A 25,737-nucleotide genomic window follows, 5' to 3' on the forward strand; every position below is an offset into this window, starting at 1 on the left:
GTGTGTGTAAACTATGCTCTCTGTTCCTTTTCAATGAAATGCTCTGTCATACCAACTAGCTGTCTTTTCCACCTCTCAATGGCCAGCAGAGCTAGGCTACCTAAACGGCCTTGGCCCATTGTGTTACGGGTGTAGGACTTGAGCCGCTTTAAGGAGAAGCTCCTAGACCAACTAGACCTAGACCAACACCAAGAAATCACACAGCTTTCCTCTGTCACCCTGCAAGTCCTGATCTGAATACAGGACTTGAAGTTCAGACCTCAGGCTCCCTGAATCAAAGTGATGGCCAACTACTAAAACGATATTAAACTTGAACAAGGAAATGTGAGAATTATGTTAGACTGAAGCAAGGAATTGTGTGAATAAGTATGAAATGTAGGATGAAAATTGTCCAGCAATTTCGCCAAGAAAATATAAAGAAATGCAAAATCCGCGATGGTAGGCCTACTGACTGAGGAATGAAGACAGCTCCGGCGACTTTTTATAGTTCAAAATCGCTGTCAATGAAACGGCAACTCAGTCTTTCGCAGACCCTCCAATCACGCAGAAGCCCAGCGTCCAGTCCAGCCCACTCCTCCATTCACCCCCAGAGACGCTAAGCGTCCGTGGGAGGGACATCGCAGCATTATCCAATAACCGTCGACTTTCGACGCAGTAAAAAAAGCTGTTCTATGCAGCCCCATTGAAGTGGATGGACGCTGAGCTTCAACAGGCAAATGCACTGTGACGCTAAGGGAACGTATGAGAAGGAAATCTAGTCGGTCGACCTGCGATAAGCAGCTGATTCTGAACGAACTCGTCTTCGAGATGGACGTGTTCCAACGCATTTTTAGTCAATGAAATGTTAACACAACAGTATATATTTGACCATTTAATTTTGGAATTTTTAGGAGAAGCTGAGCAGGGCTCTCAAGTCTCACGCATTCGGCGTTCTGAACTGTTCAACTAGAAGGACTGAATGAAACTGAAAATGTTGAGAATGGTCTCCAATGATAAATAACGCACTGGCTCACTTGGAAATGAGGTCCGATGAAATTCCGAACTACCCCTTTAAGGTCCTGTTTAGATCCTGTTTAGATCCTGTTAAGGTCTCGTTTAGGTCCTGTTTAGTTCTGGTTTAGATCCTGTTTAGGTCCTGTTTATAATCTGTTTAGGTCCTGTTTAGATCCTGTAAGGTCCTGTTAAGGTCTTGTTTAGGTCCTGTTTAGTTCTGGTTTAGATCCTGTTTAGGCCGGGTCTGGATCAAAAAGTCCCAGACCTGCGGGTCAATGGTGATCCTTGACCTCCAGTCAAAGGTCCCCCTTGTGGCCAAAAATGATTGGATTTCTATGTACATTATTTTTTATAATTAGTAGTAATGAAATAGTCTGTAAACAATCAAGTTTCTTTACTTCAAGTACAGGAATTAATAAAGGTATTCAGCAGCCCCTAACCACAATATACATGTTGTACCATTTGCACAACAGTCTAGGTAACAATGCAGTACACCATTCGTGCAAAATAACTCTTCTTCCTACTCTCCAGAGGTCGACTGAAACTTCACCATTTACTGAACAAAATGTATTGCATTCTTTTTCTCCATCTTATTCCTACTCTCCAGAGGCCGACTGTAACTGCACAATTTACGTAATCATCCTTTTATATATTTGCATCTAAACCCTGTCCGGCCCAATGGTTTACATTCATTTCTTCTGTTTAACTTGGCTTCCTTTTTTGGTTTTCTACCTCTAGCTCCAGGGTCTGCTTAGAGTAAGCCTTCATTTTCACTATTTATTGACAGCTTTGAGACACATCACAGTGACTCCTCTGCCTCTGTCATGTTGTGTCTCTTTCACAATCTCTCTCTCCTCTCCTCTTTCATGCTCTGTTCCTTTCTGAGATACATGAATTCTTTCCTCTACCTTCCCCGGAGACTCTGTGCCACCATTCTTGGAAAAAGGGAAGCCATCCATAAGAGGGAAGAGGAATAAACCTATTACTCCCACAGTCTATAGCCTGGTTCACTAGTGTTCCCTAGCGAGGTCTTGTAATTTGCTATAATTGCAGGACTTTCATCCTATGGATTTATCAACGTAATCACAAATTCATGATCAAAGATTCCTACATTTATTTCAAGTTTTATTGGAATTATTTCAGAGAAACACACACACACACACACACACACACACACACACACACACACACACACACACACACACACACACACACACACACACACACACACACACACACACACACACACACACACACACACACACAGGGGTCCATGTATATGGTATGTGAAGTCCAAAACATCAAAACCTTCGGTCTAATATGATTGAGTTTCCATCAATCTGAAAAATCCCCACAAACAGAGTGACTACCCACATATCTATAATCTGTCATGATAAAAAACATTCATGAAGTATCATTCAGAAATATTTTGGATGGACATTTGACCAAAAACACATTCAAACACACTTTGAATTGAGTTTGGCGACTTACAGCATTTGAAACATCAAGGTTGGTTAAAACAGAATACGGTCAAAACAGGAAGCCATATAACACATAGATCCTTCATTCCTGGCATACATTGCTCAAACTAAAGAAGCCGTTCAGGTGTCTTTCCAACAGTTTTGTGGCAAACAGGCCGCAACGCTGACGGGCACCTGGTCACCACTGTGGCACTACGTTAACTTGACGTATTCTGACATAGCAAAGGCGTAGTGCTGCCCCACACGTCTCTCCTACTTTTATTCCCCCTGGATTCATCGGCCCGCTCTCCTGATGTCCCTTATCTATCTCCTTTCTCTCTCTCCCCTCCTCTCTCACCTGTCTCTTTCTTCTCACGGCACTCAACGCCACTGTTTTCTTCTCCCTCCTCCCAGGGGACGACTTCTCTATATCCCGTATCCTCGCTGGCAGCTTGCACATCATAGTTGACAGAGATATCCTCTCTACCTGTCCCATCCAAGTCCCAGTGGGAGAGATGGTGTGTTGTGGGGGGGGGGGGGGGGTGGGGGGGGGGGGGGGGGGGGGGGGGGGGGGGGGGGGGGGGGGGGGGGGGGGGGGGGGGGGGGGGGGGGGGGCGTGCTGGTGGGATCGGTGATGCTGACCTGGGGGGACTGGCTGGGCTGGTGTAGTAGTGTGTCTGGAAAGCAAAAGCACCTGCAGAGTGGAGTCTGTTCTGCGTTTGTTTATAGGAAAGAGTTCTTTGTTAAGAGTAAATAATGCATTTCATTGATTGAATACATTTCTGCATTCTTGGTACTTTTCTGATTTGTTCTCTGTCTGTCTGTCTGTCTGTCTGTCTGTCTGGACAGATGTCCACATCCATTTAACATTCCATCTCACATTGACATCCAGACAGAAGGATAGACAGACATGCCGACAGACAGATGGATGGAAGGACAGATAGAATGATAGATTTCATCATTCGCTGGGGGGCATTATGGAAGCAGTGTCACTGCAGCAGATTCAGAATACCTCATGCTAAAAATCGGAGGAACAGCACTGTCACTTGTCAAAGAACAGGTGACAGACAGATTTAGGCTACTCAAATAAGTTAAAGGCCCTACTTTTGTTCTGTGGTGAGATTTAAGTACTTTGATGACTCTTTAAGATGAGTAAAATGTCCCAACTACAGTAATTTACATACACACGTCCATGTAAAACTGTATATTTGGACTAAAACGGGGATGGGCAAGGGGTGTGTCAGGATTTTTGATGTTTATATCATTGTTATTCAAATGGTTTGCCACTAATGAGATATTTAATCATTACTGATGAAGATATCAAAACCAAGAAACAATCCAACATGATTTAGTGAGCTCTATGTTGAAAGTGTTTATCCTGAAAAGTTGCTCCTTGCAGCAACTGCAGATTGCTGCAAGGAGCCTGGTAGGCATCAATTGGGGAATGCTGTCAAAGTGGATGCTATGAAAGTGAATGCTGCGAAAGGTCTCATTGCTTGCTAAAGTTTTTAACAACAGAGAAAAGTGGTTTACTCAGAAGGGAACAGGTCTATGTTTTAAATATAGTACCTTGTAGCATGAGACCAAAGAAGCTACTGCAAGCACACAGACTGACAAAGCCCTCGAATGACAAGTCATGCCACCGTTTGAATTACCGCCTGTTATGAGGCCTGCTTTTGTGGCGTCATAAGTCATTTTTGGTGCAGCCAAAACAAACAAGAAAAAAAAAAGAGAACACAGATTTGAGTCCTTTCACCCTTCAGGGCCATACATATCACAACACAATAAACGTGTCATCATTCCTAACTTTCACCATCCAAACTCATATTGGTGTTTTGGATTTGCTGAGGTTAGCACCATTCAAGGTTTTGTAAGAGCAAAGAAGTTCCAACATGATCTCCAACTTAAGACAGAATAGGTTGTTTGTTTAGGTCGTCCGAAACGACCCATATGAATGTCGTCAACGATTTGATTCTAAAACGATTATCGATGCAACAATTTTTTTTATGTACATTTCCATTTTGCATCTGACTTTGCTACTCAGAGTTTGCTAATCACTTCCTACTTGTGTGATGATGAATTACCTTATCTAATTTTTTTTATATTAGATAAAGTCGGTTCTCTGCGCAGAGAACCCGCAGGCAGAAAGGAGTTTTCTGTATCGCTCTGCAGCAGGTGAACAAATTTAATAAAAAAATAAATTCTTATAATAAATTCTAAAAATAAATTCTAATAAAATAAATAAATAAATATATATATTTTTTTTTATTCGTTTCCGATTATTAATTTTTCTGCATCGAGACAGAATCGTTCTAGAGAGAATCGCGATGCATCAAAGAATCGATTATTTTTCCCACCCCTATGTCCCATGTGTCAAGGTTCTCTCATGCCAAAACAAGTTGGATGACAAAAATCTTTATATTCTCAGTGGAAAAAGTAATTTTAAGATAGTTTCCCTTTGATAAAATTTCTAGCGATAAATGTGCCTTTTATTTTCAGAATCTTCAGTCAGTGAATGTATATGATATTTAGTTTGTTAGTTAATGCAACATTTTCTATCACTGCCATGGTAGTTCATATAGATGCTGCTATCCCTAAAAACACGCAGCTTGCATGTTTTTTGAATCATTGTCTTTGCATTGTGTAATGTTAGTCATCTGAACTGCTATATTATGTGTTGTTTTATGTAACTGACAATGTTCTTTCAATAAAAACTTAGATTTTGGGATGACATTTGTTCTTCTTTGGGACAGACTAGGCCGACGTGTTTTTGTGGGGCAAACCAGAAGTTTATGTCCGCTTTGCTTCTACTTTATATAAACATTTTGTTTTATTAGATAATTATGACATATCAACAAATCAATCAAAGTGTCAAGGACATTTAAGAGTGGGAAAGAGACCTAGAGTCTTTTATATTGTCCTTAAGGACAAGTAAGATAATAATTTGTGGGGCTCTGGCCCTACAGGAAGTAAATGAAAAAGCCTCAGAAAATGCTCCATTTCGTGACTGCTCACCGCATGGCCCACTTCTGAGAGCTTGAGCTAAAATTCTTCCCGGACCTTCGGCCCAACATGATTCAACATGCATATCTGAGAATCAGAAATCAGAAATGCACAGGATTATTTTTAAGGAGGCTTGGCGGTGGGCCCTTTTGACGCTATATATGAAAAACTTGTCCACAAGGCAGCTGTCTTTACACGCCTTAAGGTACAAGTTTGTATCCCCCATTCCACTGGAAATGGTCTCCTGGACCCCAGGAGTGACGTATCCGAGAATTGTATTGCAGAATCAAATCTTACCCCAACAGGCTGTTTTTTTAAAAGAGCTTCTCAGATTTTTTCCTGTGAGATTCATTTTGGAGATAGGTAGGTCCTACTGCCCTGAGACTTAACAACCAGGGGGGGGGGGTATTTCCAATGTGTTTCAATGGCTGCAGGCCCCAAATTGAATGTTGTATAAATGCTTGAGGCCCTCTTTCAAATAACACAGACCCCAGGTCTCTAGCTCACAAGTGTTAGCTAGAGCTAAGTGTCCTTGACCCCAAGGTCACCCACTTATTACATCACTTCCTCAATCAGGATTGTTGACGGGGGGGGGGGGATTCCGGATTCCGTGAGAAATTGGATGTGTGGCGTGTGAGCGTGTGTACGCAGGCAAAAGCGTGTGTCACGCGGTGAAACCGTGTGAGTTGGCAGCTCTGCAAAACATTAACTCCCAAAGAAGAATAAATGTCATCCTGGGTCACTTGGAATCTTTGATTTGAAAGAACATCATCAGTTACATAAAATAGCACTTAACACAACAGCTCAGATGACTACACAATGCAAAGACATTGATTCCAAATGCAAGCTGCGCCCATATGATTCACCAGGGCAACGATAGAAAACATTGCATTAACTAACTGTCACGACCCCACTGATATATTCGAACCGGCTCTCTGTCTAGGGGAGTCGAGACACATAAGTGGTAAAAACCACAGCTGGCAGGCAACTAGCTTCCGGCCACGTGAGCAGTGACTCACCTGGGTTCCTGGCGAGCTCTGGTCCTTCTCACTGGTTGAGGGATAGCCCAAGCGTTGGAGCAAACGGTAGCCTGTCCCGTTTGGTTATGGTTTGACATATAACATAGACAAACACTTGACAAACATACACAACAAAGGGGCGGTCACGTTCCCCCTTTAGGAAACCCTAATCCTGGTGCTGTCCTTGTTAAGGGGAATAGCCTTCACATAGTCTTTCGGAGGGTTTTTAGTGAAACCAAGTGTGTGCAACATGCTGTCTGTTCAGCAACCATCTTGCTACCATCCGCCATTTTGGATTCCTCAGGTGACCCATATCATATATAAGGCAAATCAAGGGAGCCACTCCCACAGTTACCATGACAACCAGTTACCCACCAGCTTAACATTACCCAACAGTAGGATTGTGACATAACATACTAAAAATATAATTCATTCACTGAAGATTATGAATTAAAATGCACATTTATCTCTAGAGATTTTATCAAAACGTTGAACTTTGAATGCTTAAATTATTTTAAAATGACACATTTTCCACGAGAATAAAGCAAATGTCATCCATTTTGCTTTGCAGCCCTCTTGATGCAGCCATCAACATCAAGTGGCCAGACAGAGCTCCACACATCTCCATCTCCACTCCATCACAGCCAAAGAATGGTGACAGAGACTGGCGAAAAACATAGAAATTCACACCCATTTTCCTTAATTCCGATATAATTTAAGTAACAGTGTCAAAGTGGCATAGATTTTCATGCTGAACCACGTTTAAATCACGTTTAAAAACTATTTTGGGTTCTCACTTTAAAAGGAAAGGGCTGCACAACAATACATGTTTCAAAACAATGTGTATGTATTTACCTTGGGTGGCATAGGTACTTTGTAATAGGAATGTGATAGGATATGTGTGTGGGTTTTCGTGTGTGTGTGTGTGTGTGTGTGTGTGTGTGTGTGTGTGTGTGTGTGTGTGTGTGTGTGTGAATGAGTGAGTGAGAAAGTTCCTGGAAAAAATCCAAATAGCTTAATGATTTGGGCTGCATTTTCAAAAAGCACACAAATATATGAATATCAAATAATTGAACCTACAGCCACTGGCTCCACCAGATATGCCTTGGCTAATAGGAAACCAAAAAGACTAATATCATAACATGAGGAGATTGCGTTAAGGCGAGTGGTTCTCGGGTACGTAGTTTACTTGTTCAGGTTGATCACTGAGTTATGCAGATCAGGACATAGTGATATAGTGAGGTGATACTGATGGAGATATGGGCTTGGCAGGTTTGGCAAATGAGTATTATTGGGGCGGGGTTCCCGATTTCCTTCACTTTGAGATGAACAGCAGGAACATGCCGACTGCCAGATCTCATTTGACTCCTCTTAGATTGAATATGTTTTTTGGTCCAATTTCTGACAGGGTTAGGGTCTCTCGCAGTCTCTCGCAGACAATACTATTCATGTGTGTGACAGTCACTTGTGCTCACCTTGACTAAGCTTTGCGTTTGTGCCATATTGTAACAAATGAAAATAAGTTAACAATGAAAACTGCTTCTTCAGCTATCAATGAAGAGAAAAGATCAATACAGTTTTGTTTGTCCCAAGATAGCATTTTTGTGTGCTAGTGCTATAGAAGCGTGATCAGTGCTGTGGTTTGGGACTGAAATCAACCAGACTCAATTTCTGTGTTGGAGCCACCTGGAAAATGTTGAATAGAAGTTATAAGTGTTTCATCATTCAACTTGTAAACAGGGCTTGGTTCAATCCCAATGTCGGTTCCTTTGCTCCTTTAAAGATTAAGACCGTAAACAAAAGGAATCCCAGCATGCTGATTATAATTGCTTTACCTGGAGAAGGTAAAGTAATGCTTTATAGGCGTCAATAAAAGACAGACAAAAGCGCTGCAGATCCCCAATTAAATTTAACAAAGCAGAAGAAAGAAGCTATCACAAGCTCAGCTATCGCAAGGTTTAATAGGCATCTGGGGAATGTCCCACACACACACACACACACACACACACACACACACACACACACACACACACACACACACACACACACACACACACACACACACACACACACACACACACACACACACACACACACACCTTGCCATATGACCAAATTAAAACACATAGTTAGTTCTCATAGTCCTGCATATTTACATTGTTGTGTGTGCGCCTCTCAGTGTCTACTCACCTTCGTTCAAAGAGTGTCCAAACCTTACAATCACACTTCATAGACAGAATCATCAAGGACTAAGTACAGGTTATTGCTATTTCTATCTGAAATGACTGCCAGAGGCTCACTTGCAGCACTGGCAGTGTCTTGCAACCTTACAAATAACAAACTAGAGGTCTGACAAAACATAGGCTTTATTTTTTGATCTTTGTTTTGTTTCTGATCTATGCTCTCACTCTCCTCTTTCTTTTGTGTTCATTTGTATATTCGGTTACTCTCAACCGCACCACAGCACAAAAGAATGACAGCACCTGCAAGTGAGACTCAACATGAAATTAAATACTTCAGCCCCGTCCAACACTGTTCAGGAGCTGACCCTGCAACCTATGAAGGCGGGGGTACAGGTAGACATGTGGCAAACGGGAAGGGAGGGCGAATTACATTACAACCACATTAGCAGCACCTTGGGTGTCCTGAAAGGCGCCATATAAAGGGGATTTATGATTATTAGTATTACATTACGGGACATTATATTTACATTAAACCAAGAAATGCTGGCCACAAGGTGATAATATCCATCCTAAACCCACTGGGTTGACATTGTGGCATGCTGGCTACGCATGTGTCAACCAGAAGATCACAGGATACAAATCACCTTTTAATAAACACTGCGGGCAAACATTGTTCACTTTGGTTTGTGAATGCAATCGTTTGCGTTTAAATTCTAATCTCATTTAGATGTTAGCCAGTTAGGTATTTCTAAAATGGCACATCACCACAAATGCACTGCCATACTTAATAAATACATATGTTTTATATATTAGTATATACAGTATTATATAGTAAGTATTTCTAAAACTATAGTGAGCTTTTTTATTTTGGCTTCTTAACAGATTGTGCGGCCATTGCCAATTCTCATTCCACAAATAACAGTTACATAAAAAAATTATATATACTTACAATAAACTACAATAATCGAAACAGTGATCTCTTTAATAATCATCTCCAATCACAAATGATGAAATAAAATATCATAAAAAAACTTAAAGTGGACTAACGTATCGTGAATATACACACTATATAGTATGAACTGGAAGTGTATTGCACGCCATCAGCATCCGAAAATAAATCTCTAGAGTTGCATGTGTGTTACGCAAGCGTTCTATTTGGGAAGCGCTCCTAAAGTACACAGCAATTACCCAACTCTTGTACTGTTGGTGACAGTGACCATGGGATAGCAGCGCCACAGCCAGATCAAACAGTGGTAAATTAAAGAGCGGGTTATCAGACCAGGCAGGAGTGTTTGATGTGCACAGATGAGATGTGTATTATGGTAAATAGGGCTCTCTTATCAAGCAATTCCTACAGGGCCCACGGTTGCTGAGCAGGCCCAGGGTGGTGTATGCCCTTGGTCTGGGGAAATAACCGTGTGTGTGCAAAATGCATGCCGGTGCACAAACATGCACACACACACACAAACACACACACACACACACACACACACACACACACACACACACACACACACACACACACACACACACACACACACACACACACACACACACACACACACACACACACACACACACATACATGCGTGATTATGCATGCACACAAACACAAACACCACACACACACACACACACACCAGGGGGACTGAATGAATACATCTTTGTTGATTTCTCACACCCCTCTCCAAACACCCGCGAGCTCGCTAAATGTCATTCAGACTCCAGTATAATTTGTTTCTAATCATTACCAAAGAAAATAGGAAAATGCCACTGTTTCAGACAAGGATATTTCAAATGATTTCCAATGAACACTTTATCAAATACCAAATTTCCATGTTTTGTGTGTGTAATATTGTTTTGTTCTGGGCTGGAATTTCCCAGGGCTAAATATTCAAAGTGAAGTGTATTGGAGTGGTGCTAGGAATGCTATTCATATACACATACACCACGTAATGTGAAATGAATATCAATTTACCCTAATAAATTGCCCTACCCTAACCAATTGTTTTGGTTATTGCTAAATGTTTACAGATTGGTGACAGAAAGAAACGTTTTATACAAACACAACAATCAGGTCAAACACAGCAATCAGGTCAATCAAGCAATGATATGAACCTTGTACAAATAGAAGTTATTCATATTTAGCATTATATTATACATAAGATAACTTAAATGTATTACACATTTGTCAAACCGGGAGAAAGTAGTTTAGAAAGATATGAAAAAAGAAACCGGCTTAGTCTGCTAGCATTTCAAAGAGCTATGCTGAGGTATTCTGTGGAGTGACAAGTTGTGAAATTTGAAATATTTGAACTTGTCAGCTCAATTCTGTAGTGTGGATCATATTAAGCATTCACACGTATAAATCCCCAACAATATTGCACTTCTACACCATTTTAACTGACAATGGCGTGTGCCGAAAATCGTATCAAATAATTAGCTAATTAATATCATACATGTATTTTTTTTCTTGGCACTTGCTGTTAATTTAATAGTCAGTTCAGCATTTACTGCATCAAGAGAGAGAGAAAGAGGGAGAGAAAGTGAATTAATACTTGGAAATAAATAGGCAGAGGAATGGATAGAGAGGGAGAGAGAGAGAGAGAGAGAGAGAGAGAGAGAGAGAGAGAGAGAGAGAGAGAGAGAGAGAGAGAGAGAGAGAAATAGAGCACAAAAAACCCAAAGACTTATCAGCTTATTAAAATTTATTGTGCTCCAGAAGAGTAATTACTATTTAACCAGAAAGAAAGACAAGGGACAAATAATCTACATTACAAATTCCAGACCAACTAACATGGTGCTCCCTCTGTTTACATGTGTTTAAATTGCTAATTTCAGTCACCGATTAACAGAAACGAACAGAAAAATAAAAGAAAAAATTCAAAACCAGAACAAAAATAAATAAGAAATTAAATAAAACTCCAGAGACCAATAATCAAAGGTCATTTTTGCTCTGTTTTCTGCTGCTTGAGGTTATAAAATCACACTTGTTGCATTACATTCATACGCAGCGCTCTCTGCTCTGTCCATCCATCCACATGTGGTAATGGGTTCCAACGGGGCTCACGCCGACCTGCTCTCACTTTTTACATTGTAGGAGACCCGGGGGGGCTTAAATGTCTTTAGTTTGAGACCAAAATGGAGAAGGAAACCCCCTTGCACCCCCCACCCCACCACCACGGCCTGTATGCCCAGAGCCGGCTGGGGTCTGCGTCCCTCTCTTGTCCTCCACTGTAGTCAAGCCTTCTCGGATTTATCCTTAAAAAAAAAAAGTGAACCGTGTACTTAATGAGTGCTTTTGCTTTAATGCGCAAAAAAGGATTATGGCTGGGCGTCGATATTCCAGGGAATTATACAGACTGCAAAGCCCATAATGAAGTGGCGGAGGTGGTGTAACCCCATTAATATTACAGATCACGTCTTTGGGATATGAGGTTATTGAATAAGCGTGGAGTGTTGAGTGTTTTCTTGAAACTAGGAATCGAGAGCGACAGATTTGAATGGATTATACGCTAATGATATCAGCAAATTAATGCATTATGCAGATGCATTCGGCAAAGGTCTGGTGAAAAATGGTCAAAAACGATTTCTATGATTCTATGATTTCTATGAAATATCTTTTGGTAAAAACCCATGAATAGGATGTTAGTATATTGATCTTTTGCAAAGATGTAAATATATAAGCAAACACATATGCCCACATGCTCCCTGCACTCAGTTTGAATTGCCCATTAGTTAAGAGGTGTTGTTTTGATAATGGATAATGATAATAATTTGATAATAATGTATCATAACTCTAAAATTCACATTATCTTACCCATAAAGCTGCGTTCAGTTGGGATTCTGTAGCAGCCACTGACAGTGGAGAGGGATGAGTCTATCAAAGAAACACAGCCTGCGTAAATACGTTAATATGTGCTCCCACCCCCAGGGTCTACCACTCAATTTGTGTTGTGATTCATACAAGTCGAGATGGTCATGTGAACTGTTGATCAGGCAACAAACAATTCAACGTCATATGCTGTCAAAATGTGCCACAACTTTAGCAGGTACTTAGACCAAAATACACAGTTGTGATGGTTCCTTTGTCTCATTCAACAGAACCCTACACATCATCCCTTTGAAATACCTCAGATTAAAGACTTTAAGATTAATGGCACTTTACGAAAATACATGAATGAGAGAGAAAATATATCAAAATAACAGCAGATCATTCAGTATGGAAACATGATGGGTTGACTGTGTAGTACAAAACCATTGGCAAGAGTGGAGGTTATGCGAAATGCCAACTACCACTGTTATCCATTCACACTCCTCTAGCTTATTGCAGGGAGCGACACATGAAGCAAATGCACTGTGTGTCCATATGTAAATATGTGAAGCAGCTTTATTGAGTGGGAGACCGTTGACTCTAGCGGCCTCCTGTGTGCCTACGCATCCAATACTGCCTGTTGCATGAATGCATTTCTATCAATAAGAGACCATGACACATATCTCTCTCTCTCTTTCTATATATATTTAGTAAATACTACACGTGAACCTCCTAAGATGGCGCAATTTGATTGGTTCGCTATCTCGGGATATTGGGCAATATCCCATGATTGAGATCTCAAACTCGGGATATTGTTTTTGCGCGTGTGACGGTCGTCTCACCACACTAATAAAAATAAATATTATCTTGTTTATTTTTGGAGTGTTCACGTGTAGTATATACTAAAACAATTATTCACCTTAGTTGAATAATTGAAGTGAATAGTGGGGAATAGCTATTCCCCACTATTCACTAATTGTTAAATATATATATATATATATATATTTGCATAAAATCCACTATGCTTATGGTTACTTCACTTAGCGATTGCATACAATCCCTAAGCAAGCAAATCTACCTTTTGATTTTAGTTTATGATCAATTTTGACTGTAAGACATGTCACACATATGTTGGGGAGGGGTCCTGAGACAGAAAGTATTTTTTTCTTTCCTACCTAGAGTATTTACACTCTAGTGTGCGAGTATTTTCCCCTTCTCATCATCAATAGGCTAATTTAACCACACGTCATCTCCTTTATCCGCATTCATCCTCATCTGTCAGCTACTTAGCATAGGCCCCTGCAATTACTTGACTGTTTACCCAAAGTGCAATTACATGTGTAATTCAATGATTGGGCTTTGTATCCCCCCCCCCCCCCCCATATCATTTCCTAAAAGCTTGAACTCAGGGAGATGCTCCGTTGGACATAGCTTTAAGTCCTGCTTAATCGTTCATCTTTCATGTTGTCTTCTTTGCATGCAATTAAAACTATATTAGAGCCATGTGCAGTACGTCGTAAGCCTGCAGTGTTTTATCACTAGCATGCAAACAAAACACATGTGTGTGTTTGATTTGCATGGGTAAGTCTTTTCCTGAGGCTATTGTCAGCACACAAATAAACCCATTCTGTGGTACTAATTCTGTAATTCTGTAGTAATTACGCTTCAAAAGAAGACCGTCTCAAATATGATGGAAAGGTTATTTATGCAGATTAGGAATTTGGCTGCAGGCCTCATAGACAGGTCTCTGGCAACTACATTATCATACATTATTGCCGGACATCTGAAATATTTTAAAACATTTGATTTGATTTAAAATCCCTTGGCAGGAATCACCTCAATGTTTTCTATTGCATTTACTTTCCAGCCTCTTTTGCAAATCGTGGGATGTTTATGTCAGGTGTTAGAACGGGAGACAAGGTCATGTCGCTCTTTATATTGGTCTCATGAATACGTTTTCAAGTTTGGGCAATCAGATCATCCAACTTCATGACTATATTCCAAATAAAGCTAAAAGCCTGGGATTGATTACTAACATTGTGTGTGTATGTGTGTGTGTGTGTGTGTGTGTGTGTGTGCGCGCGCGCATTCGTCAGATGAGTTATGCAGGGGCAGTTTGGACCATAGCACAGCGGAGTTACATTGAGCATACATTTTGAAAAAGTCAATGCAGATGGAAATGGTATATATACTGTATATACTGTATATATATTAATGTTTTAACAGATGTTAGCCAAACGACCATAAGTGTCCAAAAGGCCAGCTGATTTTGTTTCATGTGCATGGTCTATGGTGAATTCCCTGCACCTTCATTCTGCATATTGATGCTAACCCTTTCCACTATTTCTTTAATTTAGCCTCAATCGCGTTTAAGAATGTTTTGAAAATAGCTGTTGTTTCCCCTACCTTCCACCACCACCACCACCTCCACTCCCACCCCCACCACCCCCACCACGGCCATATTTACAGCTTGTCTCGCGCCGAGCTGTGAGGGTATACGACGCGTCTGTAGCCATTATGTTGAATGACTGCACAGCGCCTGTGAGCCAGCCAAGTGGGGCCAGGCGTACTCTCTGAACTCCAGAGCCATCCATCCACACGTCGGCAGGAGGGGGGGGGGGGGCGGCAAAATAAGGTGAGACGAGCGCTTTGAGTTTCGCGAGGGGCTGCGCCTATGCGTCTGCAGCCTATAGGCTTTCTAAATCTGAGCCCAATAGGCTTGGCGCTGCGTAGGGTTAGCTCCTCCAGCCTGAATACACCCTACTGGTGACTGCTGCTGTATCCCCGCCCGCTGGGTCGGACAGGCCTGTCATCTCGCGGGGCTCTGAGTGGGGGGGCTGGCGGCCAGCTACGCAGAACAGAGAGGCTGAGGCGGGTGGGGCCGAGGCAGGGGTGCTTTAGGCCCGTGCAGTGAACCGTCTACTGGCAAAACGGTGGATTACAAAGCCTCCCAATGTGAGCAACACAAGTCGTAGTGGAACCAACGCCTATGGTCATGCAACCCTGCATGGAAATAGAAAACAAAGAAACAGAACGAGAGAGAGAGAGAGAGAGAGAGAGAGAGAGAGAGAGAGAGAGAGAGAGAGAGAGAGAGAGAGCCGCGAGGACAAGACGGGTCCATTTTGAACGTTGACATTAAATTACTCAGATTTGACAGACAGTTTATTTTGTGGAGAATTTCCAAAACAAAAAAAGCGAAAGGGTACGATTAAAAAATGTAATGTGTTGAAGGCGCATCAATTTCTTTCCCCTAATGCAATGTGCCTCAACAATGAGTCAACCTTGGCAAACTGAAACATAGGCAATAGATATATATATATATATATATATATATATATGATGATCGACAACAACAACCCCTTTTTGAATCTCTGCTTCTTCACTCCGAGCCATTCTCCTCTCCTTCCTCCTCCCTTCTTCACTCCCCTCACTATAAAAGTTCCATGGCGGGGAAGGACGGAGAGCAGCTCCTAATGCTTGCTGTCGTACCGTGGTCCCTTGGCCCTTATGAGTCATTTATAGGCATTCATCATTAAACAGCTCTTTGGAAGTTGGCTATATGAAATTATAATAACACAGAAAAAGCTACATAGCCCAAAGAGACTCTAAAACCTCTCTTCCTCAATGCCATCTTCCGTCGCTTTGCTGACCATTTTTAGACTCGCTAGCCCTCGGAGGCAGTGTGTGGGAGGCGGGGGATCTGTCGTGTGGACACAGCACACACACGTTCAGCCAGAACAAAATGAAAGAAAAGAAAAGAAAGAGAGACATGGAATAAACAGTGCAGGAGAATACTTATATACAGCAAGGTGGTTTTTAGCTAGTAGCAAGAGAGGTGATAATCAAAACTAATAGGTAGAATTACAAAGAACATCGATATCAACCCAAGGTACAATGAAAGTTTCATTGATAAAGTGTAATGTGATTTTAACCACTATCAAAAATTTTGTACCACCACACAGAGAGTACAAAACTAGTTCTTATATGCCCAGCTCCACTCAAGCTATATTATGTTATGCATGAACGTTTACCATTTGCCCAGCCAACCCCCTGCGTTATTCTCACAGCTAATCTGGAATTGAATTTCCCATTGTCTCGAAAGCGTAATGTGATCACGGTCGTGTGTGTCTCCTGTTATCCAATCAGGATTGAGTTTGAGTATAGTCTTCCATCTGAGATTATTTCCAATGCGAGGGAATGGGGAGGGAGGGGGTCAGACTTTTTCTTCTTAATAATGACATAATCAGCAGAGCAGCCATCAAGCAGATAAATTGTCATGCGCGTCGTGCTAAAAATATCCTTTGCCACCCCCCCCTTCGCAGCCCCCAGCCCGCGCCCAGAGCTCTCCCTGTTGACAGCACTTGTGTGATGAAGCTGTTAAGTGGCAGAAACGCAGAGCCTGTGGTTGGATCATCTGCTTCCTTCTGGTGCACTCCTGCTGGCAGATTTGCAGTATAGAGGCCCTCCCCAAGTCCCCACCCACCCAACCCCACCTCAGAGAGAAGAGGGCCCTCTTAACAGCCTTGGTGCTTAAGTGTACAGATTTAGATATGTAAATAGGATCTATACAATACAACTGGTTCCTCCCCCCCCCCCACCTCCCTCAAGGAAAGAAAATAAATGGATGGAAAAGTATCTGTGACATTTTCTCTTTTTTTCGCTCATTAAAATGTCTGCATTGTGCATACAGGTTTGCTTTTTTTTTTCTTTTTACTTAAAGTTTTCAGTCCTTTGTTGTTGTTTTTTTTGCTCCTCTCCTGATTGTTTATTGTCTTATCTTACATAGCTCATTTATGAAGGTAACACATGCCTAAACTAGGTTGGCACAGCATCTGCTCAATGTTCCACAAAAGAGTAATCTAGTTTATGCCACAGGAAAACAATATGTTTTCCTTCATTTACAAAGCACTTTCCCTTTTCCACCTTCGAGGTGTGTCTGATGCTCCGTTCTGCTTCCAGTTAACACTATCACGCAGTCATTTGTCAAAAGATCCCAAAGGCCATATACGTATGTCTCCAGAACGAATAAAACACCTTTACCCTATTTTTGCTGAAACACCAGAACAAAACCCCCAAAAAATCTTCCACCGTTTTAGTCTGTCAAGTGGCTTTTCTTCAGTTCTTTCGATATATAAATGCTTTTTTGCTTGTTTTTTCCCCCGACGCCTCTTATTTTTATACAAACCCCCCCCCCCCCCCAACAAACCATATTTAATATTTTCTGTGATTTCCAGCTTCCAATAAAATCCTGTAATTCCGTAAAAGGTATCCGGCGGCGAGGACAGAATCCCAGTATACATCCACCCAGCCGACGACAGCCACCTTGACCCTTTCCCTGTCGAAGCTCTGGATATATCGTGATCACTCAGCGCCTTCCACGCAGTGCTCGCCATCCGCTTCCGCCTCCGCCCTCAGAGTCTCCCTCGCCTTGCGGTGTGGTACGTCTCGTAGTGTCTTCCAACGGGGGTGGAGGGAGAGGTTGAGGAGGAGGAGGATGGCCGGGGGGGGGGGGGGGAGTGGCGGGCGGCGGGGGCTGGGCTATACCCGGGTGGTGGAGTGTGAGTGCGGGTGCGGCAGCGTGTTGTTCTGCCCGCTGCTGGGGTACGCGTTGAAGGAGTGCAGCGACGCCAGCCCGCCCATGGTGCTGGGGATCATGGTGATGGTGTTGGGGGTCATGAGCGGGATGTCGTCCGGCGAGCGCCGCATGGCCAGCGTGTAGTCCGGCGGGCAGGCAGTCCTCAACAGCGCGTCGTGGGCGTGCATGCCGTCGCTGCCCCCGCCGCCCACCCCCACCACCACCACGCCGCCGCCGCCGCCGCCGCCGATGCCGCCGCCGATACCGCCCTGGCAGTGGCCCCGCGGGTCCAGCTCGGACGAGTGCTGCTTCATCTGCAGGGACATGAGCTCCTCCTCCTGGGTGTGGTGGGCCAGGTCGTTGGCCGCGCTGCGCTGGGGGCTGCAGCGCCGGTGCACGTCGTGCCGCCGCTTGTCCTTCTTGTAGTAGAGCGCGGCGAAGGCCAGGATGTTGAGGAAGAGCAGCGAGGCGCCCACGGCGATGGTGACCGACAGCTCCGTGGAGTAGTCCCGCTGGTCCACCAGGTGGGGCTGGTTCAGGCTGTCTTGCGTGTCGGTGGGGAACGGCGTGGGGTTGGGGCGCTTGGTGGCGAACGCCTTGGTCTTGGGGGTCCGGTTGGTAACCTCCGCCGGGGGCACCTGGTGCGGGAGATGTAAAGGTTTAGGTTGGTTCGTCATTACGATAACAGTGATCCCGTTTTATTCCTGGGTGGTAGTGGCGTCCTTTGTTGTGGTTGAATGCAAAGCAAGTGTGCTAAAGCCCTGATATACTGTATAATAATAATAATAATAATAATAGTAATAATAGTAACACTTTAATCATAAAGTAATCACAGGTCATACAATGCTAATATATCTCTGTAAAAGACTGGAGCCGAATGACCCACCTTGGTGGTGGTGGGAAGGACCTGTGTGACGTCGTTGATGCTGTGGAGGTGTGGGACCAGCTCCAGCCATAGGTTACCTGGAGACCAGAGCACAGTACACAGAGTTAGAGTGGGCAGAGAGGACATTGGACGGACTACGGACAGGAGCTCAGAGGCAGGGCCGTACAGCCAACAATATGCAAGTAATATGGGGTCAAGCTACGGTCAAGCTACAGCAACTTTTGGATATTTGGATATTTGGATATTGTGGATATTTCACCAGAATGTGTGAATACTTTTCAAAAGTTGGATAAGTTAAACTGCATCTTTTCAAATATTCTCCATACTTTTTAAACATTCACAATATAAAGAGCGAGTGAGTGCCTCTGCATCAATTCTACATGTTCTTAACGATACAGTTTCAAGGGCGTAGCATCTGAATTTTTACTCAATAAAGAGAATCCTGTGTCCTGACGTTATCAAGCGGGTCGAAACCATAACCAAACCAAAGCAAACCAAACCAGGGCAGCAGAGTATGCCCACTGCAGTGAGCGTGACCGTACCTTTGTTGGCGCGGTAATGCTCCTTGACGCGAGGCTTCAGGCCTATGTGGAGGTAGAGCTGATCCTTCTGGTTGTAGCGTGTCCAGGCCACCTCTTCGAAGCGGTTGGGCTTTGTGTGGATGAACTTGGTGTCCTGGGCACAGGCTGGTTGGGGGTCCCTGTGAATAGTAAGAGTACATGAGAGATTAGATCGTATCTACTGAATCCCTGAAGGGGAGTCACAATGGGAGTCACACAACAGCGGCCGAGTCATGCAACAGGTTCACTTTACAAACCAGGGAGAGGCATAATACCACATAATACATTTGTACGACGAGACTCACACACAGAAATACAATTCTTGCCTCTATTTTTTATAAATGGGAAAAGCAGAGAGCCCATTTGCCATGTTTCATGACAAAGACCCTACTTACACCTTATTTAAGCGGGAAACGGCTAGCCATGTGATCTATGGGGGCCCATTCAGACCCAATAAGCAGCCAATTGTCTGGAAGCAGCTTACATAGCCAGCCAGACCTCATCAGGAGCACACTTAACCATTCAAGGGACTGGCGTAAATCTTCAAGGTGGCCTGCGTTTCACGTCAATTTAGGATTATATATGTAGATCATTAGCGTCTTTCCGGCTTCCCTGAAGCCTTTTGGGCAGTGCACAGAAAGAGCCCAAATTCCCTTCATTAGGTGCTTCAAAGACAATTTCTGCCATGACTTAATGCTGAAAGGCAATGTGAGGAATAGGTAGAATATACTTGGCCTCATCTCCAATTGAGAATGCCACTCCACAGGCTACAGATATTAATGAAGTATGTATTCCACATGTGTGCATGTGCAAGGAATACCAATCATACTGTACAGCACAAAAGACTCTTGATTATGGATGTGCTTAATAATGAGCAAACCTAATTGCACATTGAAGCTCATTGAAAACCGGAACAGGGAAAGCACAATGTGTCAGAGTAGATTTAATGTTGTTCAAGCACTTCTACTAAAGTAATTGCGGAACGATTACCAGAGAATTATGTTATACTAATCTAATGAGCAACCTATGCCATATTAAACAATTGTGGAACTTGAAGATCAAGCTTTCCAGTAGAAAATTAATAGGGAAATATTATCGCTTGTGCTTTTAGCTTTATTAGCCAAACAATGCTTTGAATACTGATGCACATTCCCTGTGTTCAGCTGCCAGTTAACTGTTTTTGTCTCTACATTTTTCAGCACTGCTTTTCTGTTGCATGAGTTAGAATTTTTGAATCTACTGTACCCGGTCTTGGCGAAGTTGGTCCAGTAGGTCATAACCACGGCACTCAGCATGACATCGTTCTTGGAGAAGTTGCAGGGGAAGAGCTCTGTTGGCCCGATCATGGGCAGGCCAAACACATACGGGATCTCATCCCCGTGGGCTGCGTCTGCCCACGGTGGCACCTTTCAATCAGAGATCAGATCAATTAACATTCACCAACATAGACTAAGAACGGCATTACTATTGATAGAAACTCAAAGGAACTGCACATAAAAGACACTGTAGACTAGCATGGATACCGAATTACATGGTAACGGTTGACAATATCAACTCAAAGTTGAACACAAAATAGGTGAAAAAATGTGTGCAAAATATTTATGGCCACATTAAACGTTATATGAATGATTGGCTTTCATTGGGTGACATTTTCTCGGCCCCAAAAAATGTGAATCCTCCAAAAAAATAAGAATATCAATCCGAAATGTTAGCCCATCCATCTACCGACGACCCACCTTGAGCCGCAGAAAAGGTCAGCTAGTTCCACTCTTTTTTGGCTCCATCTCATTATGCTCTGATCAATGGAACAAGGCCCCGGTGGACAGCCAGATAAGCAGCCTACCTGCTCCGTCTGACAGTGGTGGTAGAAGGCGTAGAAGTAGGTGGGCGACCCGAAGCTGGAGTGGAGGTCAGCCGTGGCGACCGCCGGCGCCACCCACTGGTGATCGGTGAAGAGCGCCAGCAGGGTCTTCCTGCGCGTCTCGGGGTTGTGTCGGTCGGCCCAGTCCGTGTACATGAACTTGATGGTCTCACGTAGGATGTCCTTGCCCTCCGGGTAGCCGTAGAGGTCGTCTACGAAGCTGGAGACGGCGTAGTCGAAGTCGTTGGCCTGGACGCCGTTCTCGTTGTCCACGATCAGCTCCACGAACTTGAGCCCCTCGCCCTGGTTCACCCCCAGCATGATGTCGTAGTTGAGGAACTCGCCTGCCGCGGGGAGATTCAAAGGGTAAGAGGGAGAAAGGAAAGTTGAACAGAAGCAAAAAACAAGGGGAGGCAAATACCAATCCTCTGATCAAATAGAGAAATAATGGAGGATATCCAGGACGGCGTACAAAGTGTGAATAATAAGCAGAACAAGAGCCAGTAGTATGAGAAGTCAAAACATTGGATTGAAAAAGCTTGAACACCCCCTCATATGGCCTTTGTCATAATTCAATTTAACACTTGTTCTTCCACACTTTGGTTGACTGCTTTGAAGATATCTAATCCTTGCAGTTGGGCGAGTGTTCTTTACTTCCTTCCTATCTATACAACTGACTAATGCATACATGAGCTGTCACTGTATGACCTGCAGGGCTGCCACTCTTTCTGACTCATTTCTATTTCAGGTCTTTTCCAGGACATTCCTGTATGCAACAATTTGTAGCTGTATTCAGTGGCTTTTTTTCAAGGGGTGGCACGAGGGTGGCCGAGGCTTTATAGGGGGGTCCATATTGAATTGTTGACGGGGGGGGGGCGAACGCGATTGTCGATGGGGGGGGGGGGGGGGGGTTGGGGGGGGGGGGGGGGATTGTCGACAGGGGGGGGGGGGGGGGACGAACGTGATTGTCGACGGGGGGCGGGGGCGATCGCGCTTTCATCGGAACATACGGTGAACTGACTAGGGGTGGCACCTGGGGTGGCACCCCTACGGCCTTACCTTGCTCCATGAGTATCTGGGGATCGTCCGGTATCACGTCGCCATCGATGACGGGTCCAAAGGCGATGTGGTAGCGGGCGGGCTGGATATCCTGGTCCACCAGCTCCTTGTAGTGCTTTCTCTGGAGACACTCCACCAGCTCCACCGTGTCCTGCAGGTTGCAGCCCACCTTGCGGGCCAGCATGCGGGCGTACTTGGCTGGCTGGAAACTCACAGCCCAGCTGGACAACGCTGTGCCGCTCTGAGCTATGGCCCGCTGGAAGAGTCCTGGGGGGTGGGGGAGCAAAGGGTTGTTCGGAAGGGAATGAGTGTATGAGGTTAAAGGTGTTGTAGTTTAAGGGCTATTATTTGGGTGTAATTTGTTACAAATGTATTGGCCAACTGTCAGCTATTGATTGAAATACTTAACAACAAGTAGAATATCAGACTCAATTGTATATACAGAGTTGACTGCGCCTGCCTCTAAATGAGCCAATTTCGATTTGATAATGCTCCTGGGTTATTTCTGACCTTATCAGGGTAACTCTTCCCTGATTGTTTTGGATGATTCATCTGGCCTGTAAATCACAGGTGCAGGAAATTATACACTTGTCAATGGTGTTCTCTTCTTCTCTCTCTCTCTCTCTGTAAAACTCACACATCTAACCTTGATTCTCCTAAAGCATCTTTAATAAAATAACATAAAATAAATTGTCGTTATAGTTTAATAGTTTTTTTGCATGAATGTACATTTTGGATTCAAATAGAAACAGTGAGAAAGACATGGTGAAATAAGTAGTATCCCAATACATCAACAGCAGTAATAAATGTCTGTGGTGAAACAACCAAAACCAACCCCCATGAGCATCTGGGCTCAATATAACCCTTTTTGATTGAAAAATATCAATGTTTTCCCTCATTAGAAAGGCTCGTTAGACAGGCAGAATGAAACGCTGGGTGGGGGTGTCAGTTTTTGAGTGACTTAAAAGCATCACCAGTTAAACTAACATCTGGTTCATTATATATTACAAACATAGAATGTCATTCATCGTGTAAGCTTGATGAAATAAATTGAGGCACAAACAATTCATAATAAAGATTACTAGCCTCGATGCTGATGCATACCACGATGCTAACACGAGATATAATTCAAATTATTTTCTTTTTAACATTTTGGACACCTTTAACTTCCAAATATTTCTTTGTTCCACAAGTCCTAGACTCCAACTCTTCAGAGTAGAAGAATTTCGCACCAACAACCAACCCACTCTCGTTGTTAATTAAACAATATAATTTATAATACAATTAAATATAATCTAGTAATTTCAACTGTCTATGTGTAAATCGTTTACATTCATCATGGGCTGATTATTTATCATTCAACATAAATGAAGCACGCATAAAAAATGTGTTTTAACACATTTCTTAATGAATCCAAGCAATTGCAAATAATTATTTCAGATAAATGATAAAACATAATACAATGATAAAAGCCATAGCAAGGCCCCCAAACAGGGAAGTTGGTCCCGCCTATAAACTGACACACACTGCTGCCGAGCCATACCGATCCTAAGATGCCACGAGGCCCTGTTACCTTTGGTGGAGTTACTCCAGCGGTTGCCCTCAGAGTAGTGGGAGAGTGTCAGGAGGTTGACACACGACGCCCCGGCCCCTGAGCCAAACACCGTGATGCGGAGGGGGTCGCCGCCAAAGGCCGCAATGTTCTCACTGGTCCAGCGGAGAGCCTGGATCAGGTCGAGTAGACCGTAGTTCCCCTTGGCCGCTTGGTCTCCCGTGCTCAGGAAGCCTGCCAGAGAGGAATTCAGTTCAGGTTAGGCTCATCTTGTGCATTTAAGCCCGTCTGTCCACTTCAGCAGGATCAATGTCAACCAGTCACAGTGGACAATTTCAGCAAACTAGTGTTTGAGCAAAGATAGTCTATCCTGGAGGTGAGCACTGGCTTACTATTTGTAAAACACAGTATGGGTTTGGAGTAGTTTCAAATTAGTTTGAAGTTTGAAGTTTGAATGTTGAAATGACATAATGAATAATGAATGAACATGAATAAAGGGAAAACTACAATGAGTCTTGGAGGGTGAATATAAGCAACATAAATGACCAAACAATAATCCCGTGAGAGGGCAAAGGCCAGGACGCAGGTCTGTGTATTATTCTTTTCATGTACACTGACTCACTCTGGACACTGGTATAGCCTCTGTGTTTCAGGGTTGAAAGAAGTACAGTATTCTGGCCGGACAACAAATGTATTCCTCCGACCCGCCTGTCAGTTAGCCAAGACGCTGCTTTTATTTTACTCTGAAAGATGGTGCGTAAGTGGCATGAATAACATGCTCATCTCTGAAGAGAGAGAATAATATGGCAACCGCATAATAAGATTCAGTTGTGAAAGCAACACAAGTTATTGTGTTTATTTCCCTTTTCTGTATTTCTTGGCGGGTTTGTGGTCAGTACTCATTTCAGATGTGAAGCACAGTACCAGATCGATTCTTGCCAACTTCTGGTGGATAAATCCCTCTGCAATCTTTAGTTGAGGACGATCAATTTTGAGATAGAAAATTGACCAATAATTAATTGTGCCCATAAAATGCAACTAAAGAGTGAACATTTCCTATTTTCCCATTTTGTTTTCAGTCTTTTTCTTTCCGGCCTATCTGGAATTATTGAACAGGGATAACAAAGCAGATGTAGAAGGGGAAACTAAAAAGCCTGGCCATTTCATAATTGCAATAAAACAGGAGTCCTTTCCCACGGAGCTACTTAAATGGTGGAGCATGCTGAGGCTAACGCAGAGAGTTATGGGCCCGATCTGGCAGCCAACACCATATGTACAACACGTTAACATAATAAAGCTGCAGTGGTAGACACACATTCCACACTGCTGAAGCATTTCAAAAGCACAATCTTCCATCTGAAAGAAACTAAATGGTGATTGTAAAATGCTTTGTGTTGAAACTCTGCCTATTGACGCAACGCTCCGTGTACTTTTGACGAAAAAGTCAGCTGAAACAAACTGGATTCGGTGAGGCGTGTGTGTGTGCCGCTATCGCAGAGTTTAGGCTCCAGTATTTACGTGCCCTAAGGAACCCAGTCGGCTGGTTACACTCCGACATTGACCTTCGCTGACCGGTGGCTGTCCGCCTCCGCAACCACCGCAACTCAGACTACCTATCTTGTTAATCTCTGGTCTCCTGACCCTGTCTCTATTAACCTGACCTTTCCCTCAATATTTCACTCACTTTCCCCCCGTCCCTTCCAGGTCTACTGTCCCCCCCCCATTTTTTTTCAAATAGAAACCCCCTGCTCGGAGAAAAACAATCAATATTG

General features: G+C 43.4%; 1 protein-coding gene across 1 annotated transcript in view; it reads right to left on the minus strand.

The window, feature by feature from the left end:
* Positions 1-18,010: 18,010 nt before the first annotated feature.
* nlgn1 (neuroligin 1) overlaps positions 18,011-25,737 on the minus strand; it is a gene marked incomplete at its 3' end in the record, with an annotated part of 81,286 nt that continues 73,559 nt past the window's right edge. The window contains 7 exon segments of the mRNA XM_084472584.1: positions 18,011-18,685; positions 18,934-19,010; positions 19,476-19,633; positions 20,739-20,899; positions 21,337-21,698; positions 22,414-22,680; positions 23,987-24,199. Coding sequence (XP_084328710.1) covers positions 18,011-18,685; positions 18,934-19,010; positions 19,476-19,633; positions 20,739-20,899; positions 21,337-21,698; positions 22,414-22,680; positions 23,987-24,199 — 1,913 coding nt within the window.

The sequence above is a fragment of the Micromesistius poutassou genome (genome assembly GCF_964030765.1).
Source record: "Micromesistius poutassou genome assembly, chromosome: 9".
NCBI lineage: Eukaryota > Metazoa > Chordata > Actinopteri > Gadiformes > Gadidae > Micromesistius > Micromesistius poutassou.